General features: G+C 36.2%; 1 protein-coding gene across 8 annotated transcripts in view; it reads left to right on the plus strand.

Moving 5' to 3' along the window:
* LOC113406352 (lysine-specific demethylase 6A) overlaps positions 1–5851 on the plus strand; it is a 283935-nt gene extending 278084 nt beyond the window's left edge. For all 8 annotated transcript variants that reach the window (XM_026650736.1, XM_026650746.1, XM_026650739.1 and 5 more), the window contains 3 exons: positions 1372–1498; positions 2807–2977; positions 5003–5851. In XM_026650736.1, the coding sequence (XP_026506521.1) occupies positions 1372–1498; positions 2807–2977; positions 5003–5032 (328 nt within the window). In that variant the 3' untranslated portion in view covers positions 5033–5851. The remainder of the gene's footprint in view (positions 1–1371; positions 1499–2806; positions 2978–5002) is intronic.
* Positions 5852–8479: the final 2628 nt, after the last annotated feature.

Consider the following 8479-nt stretch of genomic DNA (forward strand, 5'->3'; position numbering starts at 1 on the left):
ATTGTATTTGTATTAAGCATTTCTTATAGTGGCATAAAATCTGTTGCTTCAAAACAAAATTATCTCAGTGTTAGCAATGAAAAGTTATTTAGACTTTAAATACATTATCAAAGTTATTGAAAACTTTTATATTCACAGGCCAAAAAATGTTTAGTTTTTTCAACTTTTAAAAGTTCAGTATGTGAGAAGGTGGTGTCAGTTGCTAATGTAGAATGGGCTTATTTGCAATTTTGACTTCGAGTTTGTGTTGCTCTTGAAGTACAATGCTAACAAGTCCCTGAATTTGGGTGTTGCGGGCGGGGGGGGCAAACATAGATGAACATTTTAAGCATGAAAGGTCAAAGTCTCAGTGTATAATCTAAAATTTTGCTAACATAAAGAAACAAGTATAAAACATACATTAGCATTTAAAGACTATAAAATGAAAAGAAAGTAAGGTGCTAGTACTGTGTTTGAACAATATTTTGGGGGGTGGGAAGGGGAAATAAAACTTTTTTCCACTTAGTTTTCCATCTAGCATTTTTACTTCCCCTTATGTTTTCCAGTGTCTGTAATGTACGTAACTCCCCTTTGGAGAGGAAAATCAGAGTACTGCTCAAATGCAAGGATATTTGAAAACTGAAAATTATTGTAAATGACATATAAATTTGAAATTTAAAAAAGTCAGGTGACCCATTTTGGCCCACTTATGAGAACACACTTGTAGTTCTCATAATATTGGAAAGCAAAACGATGTATTGCTTGACAGGATGAGCTAAAATTCATATCTGTTTTTTGTCATTTACATAAAAATAGTGCAAACAATTGTAAAGAGTCATTTGGGAGCACACTAAACTTTTCTTCCTTAATGCAGTAAGCGTACCAATGTCAAAATTTTCTTTCATTTTTAGATAATTTTTTTCTAGAGAAATCTACAGAAAAATATTTTCTAAAACTAGTGTGGGTATTTTTTTTTCCCTCCTAATCTATAATAATTTCTACCAGAACTCAAGTTTCCACATTTTAGGCCACTGGAAGACAATTGTGTTGAAGTGATTTCCTTTTAGGATGTTAGTGTAAAATGATGCTTTGGGTCGGCAACATAATGCTTTGAGTTTCATATATGAAATGTAAGCTGTTTGTTTTAGCCCAGTAAGTCAACCAAACTTCTTGTTGATAATGTTAGATTAAAACAGTTGTATAACTACAGTACACTAAAAAGCACAGTATTTCACTGTTTAAGCGAGTTTCATTTGCTCAAATTAAAATGAAATATATGGACTGTTGTGGTGGAGGTTACAGTTGAATAAATCAACAGATAAAGTTTAGTTTTTGAACTAAATCCAGGGGAAATGTTTGTGTATAATAATTTACTTTTGATTTCTGTGATAGGTATTGCCTGTTGAGAACTCTCAAGCAGTGTCAGACATTGAGGGAAGCTCTAATTGCTGCAGGAAAAGAGATTGTGTGGCATGGGCGAACAAAGGAAGAGCCAGCTCATTACTGTAGCATTTGTGAGGTCAGTAGAAGTAAAAAACTTCGCAATTTTAAATTGATCTATTTTTGGGATGTCTTCCATTATTATTACTGCTGTTATTAATTTTGTATTTCTTTATTTGCATTACGGTAGCACCCACAGTCTGCTAGGTGCTGTAAATAGATATATTTACAGAGGAGGGATATATTTACGGAGGGATAGCTCAGTGGTTTGAGCATTGGCCTGCTAAACCCAGGGTTGTGAGTTCAATCCTTGAGGGGGCCACAGGGATCTGGGGCAAAATCAGTACTTGGTCCTGCTAGTGAAGGCAGGGGGCTGGACTCGATGACCTTTCAAGGTCGCTTCCAGTTCTAGGATATCTCCATTTTGGGGGGGGGGGGTTGTGAGTTCAATCCTTGAGGGAGCCATTTAGGGATCTGGGGCAAAAATCTGTCTGGGGATAGGTCCTGCTTTGAGCAGGGGCTTGGACTAGATGACCTCCTGAGGTCCCTTCCAACCCTGATATTCTATGATTCTATGATATGTAAGAAGACACAGTGCTATCTCCTAAGCCCTTACAATCTAATCTTTTAGATATGAGCTGTATTTTGCTAAACTCTCTTTAGCAATGGACATATTGTTAGTCATGCAATGTTTTTCCATTATCTGGGATTCTAAAAAAAGGTTCATCCCATCTGTACTGAATTTGATCCGCTGAGCTTCATTTTTAGAATTGTCTTGTGTTTCACTGGTCAGAAATAGCCCCAAAGAGAGAGAGAACTTTGGAGTGCACTCTTCACAGAACATGACTGTCCTGCTAGGTATTTTGATTCTCCCTAGTATTTAATACTGTATTATGTTTTTAAAGAACAGGATAGCAATTTTGCTAAAGACCAAATGAAAAGCATCATTTTAGCACTTCTGAAAATCAGGCACTTGTCCCAAGCTGAGAAGCCAAAAAAAGGGGTGCACTGAAAATTAGTAGGCACTTGAAAACATTGGCCTTAATTTCTCTGTTTACCCATCTGCAAAATGGGTATAATGCTTACAGTATGTACCTTACAGGTGTAACCCTCAGATTATGAAACTTTCTTGGTAATATTTGCCTGCGCTTTCTTTAGTGCCTTCAGTCAAACATCTTAATCTAGTAGTAGTAGTAGTAGACATGAGTTGGAAGAGTGCCTACCTCTGTGACTGAACCCTGGAAGTGTGAATTTTTCTTGAGCTACTTTGTCTTTTTTCTATGTTCACGCACACACAGTCAGAATATAAATCCCAAACCAGCCACACCTTATTTTTTGTAGCTTTCCAAAACCAGATGTCAACAGTGATTTGTTTCCTGTCACACAGGTGGAAGTCTTTAATCTGCTTTTTGTCACCAGTGAGAGCAATTCTCGAAAGACCTATGTTGTACATTGCCAAGACTGTGCACGAAAGATAAGCGGGAACCTGGAAAATTTTGTGGTGCTAGAACAGTACAAAATGGAGGACATGATGCAAGCCTATGACCAATTTACATTAGTAAGTTATAGTCAATGGGTGCAAAACTATCTTTGTAAAGCTGTTGTATGCTGTCTTGGTACTTATTTGTATATGAATACCTTGGATTTTCTGGTTCAAATGGATTTATAGAATTATATTTTCAGTTTTTACAGAAAAAATATTGAAGCGGCAGAAATGCATGGAAAAGTACAATAATTTACTATAGAGTACATAAATGAGTTTGCAGAGAAAAAGGGTGTTAAAATTCACAAGGATGAAGCTTAAAATTCTAATATAGAGGCTACCTGAAGATCACGTCTGGATCAGATGGAGACAGGGCCACCCATAACTGGGGGGGGAGGTGGCAAAAGGGGCAGTTTGCCCTGGGACCCCCATTTGAGTGGGCCTCCAAAATCACCACAGGGCAACTGTGCCAAATTTGAGTCACAGGCATTGCGACCTGGCATATGGGGTCTCAGCGCCATTCAGGTTTGGCTCAGCCACTCCATCATCATGGAGGAGCAGCTGGGCCAAATTTGAGTGAAAGGCATTGTGACATGGCACACAGGGTCACAGTACCACTCAAGTATGGTGCCCGCCATTGATTAGTGTTGGAGGCGACTCACCCATCCCAGCTGGGCTCGTATCCAGCCACCACTGGCATCATTGCACTGGGCCTAAGGCAACCTGCCAGGCTGAAAGTCTGGAGGTAGGAGTGAATTGAGGGGTCTGGGATACTGCTCCCACTGGCAGCCGGACTAGAGCTCTGGGAGAGGTGGAACCAGAAGTGGCTCACTGGCTGCATGCAGGTTAGAGTCCCACCGTTATCTCCACAGGGAAGGCAGTGACCCCACAGGCCTGGGCCCTTTCTTAAACCCACCCCATTCCATTGTGTTAAACTCTTCCATCTCCATGGTGAGTTTTTTTGGAATGGTGGAGTCCTCAGTTTAAAACTTTGCCCTGGGCCCCCAGAAATCTCTGAGCGCCCTGGGATTTTGAGGGGAGGAATAAAAGTAGTGAAGCTGAGAGACTAGCACCATGTTTAAGAGAAACTTGGACGTTATTTCTAGTAGGAAATCAAAAAACCTGGCTTTCTCTCTGCTTGGCAAGAGAATTCTCTCAAACAATTCTGTTTGGGGCCTCCTTTGCATCTGAGTTATAAAGCAAAAACCCTGCTGTCCATTACCTTTGCCTATTTGTAGGTTTGTTCTGTATGGTGTAGCCTGCTGGTTTGAACTGTGCTAACGCATGATTGTTCATTTGTTCCATATGGTTTTCAGTGTTGCAGGCAAGGTCAGATGTCTTGTCCATAATCAGAGTGAGAGTGGTGCTAAATTGATTCATGATGAACCTTGCATTCACAGGAAAGTAGACAGTGATTGGATAGAGTATTCCGAGATGTTGTATTGTAATTGAATATGGCAGTCCAGATATGACTGTGCCTTTTGATTAATTTCCAGCTGCAATTCAGTGTTGGTTTGGAGAAATGTTTTTTCTCTTTACTAGACTTCTGAGACCTGTAAGCTTTTAGCTAAGGTATCATAATCTAAATATCCAGGGCATTCTTAGTGCAGGACCCTCTACTCTGGAATTTACTCCCTCCGTTGGTGTAACAGAGCTCAAAGTTACTGGCTTTTAGTTCACATGTAAAAGACCCAAAATCATTGTTTGTGAAGCACTCAGATACTGAAGTGATTGTTACAGAAAAGTCTATAAATATCTGTTCTCCCAGACTTCTTCTAAGATGAGCCGGAAGGCTTGTATAGGGAAAAGTTCTGTTGTCTAATTTTTAGCATGTTCATCTAGATAATTGTTGTGATGGATGATTTAAAATAATTGTACCTGTGCCTAGAGAGTGTTAATGTAAAATATTAATCAAATGTAAATTGTACTTGAATATGCAAAAACAAAAAAATCACAAATGTGGTCTTAGAAAAATCCTGAAATATAAAACCAATAATGTTAATTTGTCCCTTAAACTTTATACATGTTGTTTACATGGATCTTTACTGAATAATTGCATTTTGCCCATTATCGAAAAAGTAATTTATTTTTTCTTTCCAGGCTCCTCCATTGCCATCCTCCTCATCTTGACATTTTTCCATGGACATTAAATGAAAACATTTCTGATATTCAGGAAGTGACCCAGTTCTGCACCACTGATTTTTTTTGTAGCTATCCTGTAAGGCTGCTGGCTTGAAAGCTGTGTCTATGCAACCTTCCAAGTGCGGAGTGTCAACCAACTGGACAGGAGAGAGCACTGCCTCCTATTCCAGAACTCAAAATAAATAAAGCTCGTCCAGCTGTACTTCAAAAAAAATAATAATAATTCCATGTTTTGTATATATCTGACAAAACTGGCACCATTATACAGACTACTGACTTGAAGACCACCTCTTTTGTATTTCTCTGTTTCTGGGCTGATGAATTATTTTCATCCATTTTTCCCCTTCAGAATTTCCCTTGGAAAAAGTACTAGCTTAGCTGGTCATTTCTTTGTAAGGTAGTTAGAAATTTTAAGTCTTTCTTTGGGCAACATTTTTTTTTTTTTTAATGTGAAAAGTTAGGTGATATAAATTTTTTACTGCTTTTATGTTTTTCTGTCTTGTTTTGAAACCATGACGGTTACACTTTTGGTTCCTAAAATAAAATTTAAAAAAATTAACAGCCAAGTCACAAAGATAAATGGGTTGCACATAGACTAAGGAATAAACTTCAGATTTGTGATTTTTGTTTCTAATCTTGATGTAAATTTACACTATTTATAAATACATATTTATTGCTTGAAAATATTTGTGAATGGAATGCTGTTATTTTTTCCAGATTACCTGCCATTGAAATTTTAAGGAGTGCTGTAATTTCAAACACTACTCCTATTACATTTTCTATATGTAAATAAAACTGCTTAGCATTGTACAGAAACTTTTATTAAAATTGTTTAATGTTTAAAGTTTTTCTATTGTTTGAGTTTTAAAAAAGATTTTATGTACAGTGCCTAGGTTTTGTTCATTTTTGGACTCTGATTATATATATTTTATATATACTCGTGTGTGTGTGTGTATATATATAATATATATAGAATCTGAATATAAATATATGTATAAAAATTTAGAGCCTAAATTTCTCTCATTTTAAGTTTTACAAATATGGTAGATTTGAGATGTCTACTGTAAAGTATTGCTTACAAAAGTATGATTATTTTTAAAGAAATATATGGTATGTATCCTGAAGACATAAAAAACCCTTCAGACTGGTTTATTGTTAAATTGCACTTTTTGCAATAACAGGCTAATAAATAGTTGCTGCCAAAATGTAGTATTAGAAAACAAATAGTGACTAACCTTAAAGGTCACAGAGAAGTAATGGGTTTGATAGGAAGGTTAGAATAATTTTAGAGGTTACATGACAATGTTAACCATGGGCTTTGGGGGATATCGTATATAGAATTCAACCAAATTGAAATTTGTATATTCCAATAGTTTCTGTTAACAAACTAAAATAAGACTTTGTCATCTTGGTGTCAGTTTTGACCCAAAAAGGACATTGTTTTGTAGTATTCTTTTGTATTTTCACATATTTTGTAATAGAAAATCACTGGTAAATTTTTGAAGCAGTAGGTTTATTTAGGGTAACTTTATAATATATGACTGTAACACTATTTGCAGTTTGAAATAATGATGGCATTTATTTTATTAAGTTGCTCATAATCTTTCTCAGCAGTTCCTTAACGCATTAAAACTAAATTTCAACATTTATAGTTTTCTTAGTGGATTAGAGTTGACTGACGCATAGAATTCTGCATCAAATGAACAGAATTTCTCACTGTTTCTAGCGCGTAACCCAGCTGATTGCATTGTTACCTTTTCCTGTACTCAATGTGAGATATTACAGACACAAAGCATGCAGATATATTAATTAGCTAATAATTTGGTAAATATTGAACAATGACTAAGAGCAATTGCCTCTTGTTTTTGTAGTTTAAAAAGAAAATAACCTCCTTTAATCAAGAATCAGTAGAGCTTAGTTAAGTGCTCTTGCTGCAGTTTAACTAGTTATAAATGATTTTCACACCACTTTTTAGCTGTTGTTAAACAAAAGGGTATAGAGATTAAAAGGAAGTATAAACTCTCATCCTCTTGCCAGCAAAATTATAAACTAGCTGTTAGGAAGCAAATATTTTCAATTCTTTAAAGCTAAATCTTTTGATAACCAATTCTGCAAATAACTTTTTAATTATGTATTTTATGCAGACATATTGTAATCTTGAAAAATCATGCTGCAGCTGAAAAGTCACTCCTTTGTGGTAGCTTTAAACCAGAATCAAAGCAAGAAAATTTACCTCGACTAATGGTAAACAAAAGATCCTCTTATTTCTTAGTACTAGCAAAGAACATTGCCTGTTAGGGAAAGGACTGTTGTGGTATATTAACCAAAAGGGCTCTGTAGCTTTTTTGTTTTTTTCCTCCCTCTTGGAAAGGAGAGGATATCACATACTTTTAATAAAGAAATTTTTATTACAGCAATGAAGCTGCAGGCAAAACCAGGAGATCAGCAGAGAGAATACTGTGACAGTCTGACTGAAGGCTTTATTGTGGTTTTAAATTGCCATGGAGCTTTAACATTTTACAGTTACAATGTTTATCTTAATTACAGTATTCTGCTGAAATGTGGACAATTTTTAGATCTATAAGCTGCTGTAATTTAGAATGCTTTGTGTTTCATTTTTATTAAAAAGGCACAAGTTAATATATATATATTATCAATTGTAGTTATTAGAGATATAACTTTGTGCTGCTTAAAATGTGAGATACCTGGTGCATGTGAGATACATTTGTAACCATCACAGAATACCTATGAGCTCTCAACTCATGAAGATAAATGGCTTCTGAGCAGGACTAAAGGAACCAGAAGCAGCCTAATGTCCACAAATCTGTATCCCTTTTCTCTTTTCAATCTAACAGTGGCCTTTTGAACTCAACATATGAACCATAGTTCAAGTGAATTCGATTGGCACACTTACTTATGGCTTCAGGTCAGTTTCAATGGCAAAATCAGATGTGTAAGAGAATTAATAGCCAGTTCTCCTTCATAAAAATGGCCCACAGATGTAAAACTATTTTCTTTTGTTTTTTGTTTTTTTAAACTAGCAGTGCTCCAGGCTATGAGTTTTGATGCAGGAGTTCTACCAAGCCCCAGAGCATTTATAAAAGTAGTACACTTCTTTTCTGAAATGTCTGAGTACAACTTGTACAGGACTAATAAATAGGGAAGGAGGAGGTATAGTGAAAGCATCTATAAAACCAATGTGATACACATTGATAGTTAACAGAGTAGTGGCAAAATATGCTGGCTAAAGGGAATTAAATGAGAAACTGCAGCCCACATCCGATACAGACCCCAGGATTTGAGGAGAGCAAAATAGGCTCTTGCTCCCTGGTGTACATTTGAGGAGGAAGAATGGTCTTGTGCTTAAGACATTGGACTTTGGGTTCAATTCTAGCTCTACCATAAACTTCCTGTGTTATCTTCGGGAGGTCACTT

This window comes from Terrapene carolina, unplaced genomic scaffold (assembly GCF_002925995.2).
Source record: "Terrapene carolina triunguis isolate 2854851 unplaced genomic scaffold, T_m_triunguis-2.0 Scaffold26, whole genome shotgun sequence".
Classification (NCBI taxonomy): domain Eukaryota; kingdom Metazoa; phylum Chordata; order Testudines; family Emydidae; genus Terrapene; species Terrapene triunguis.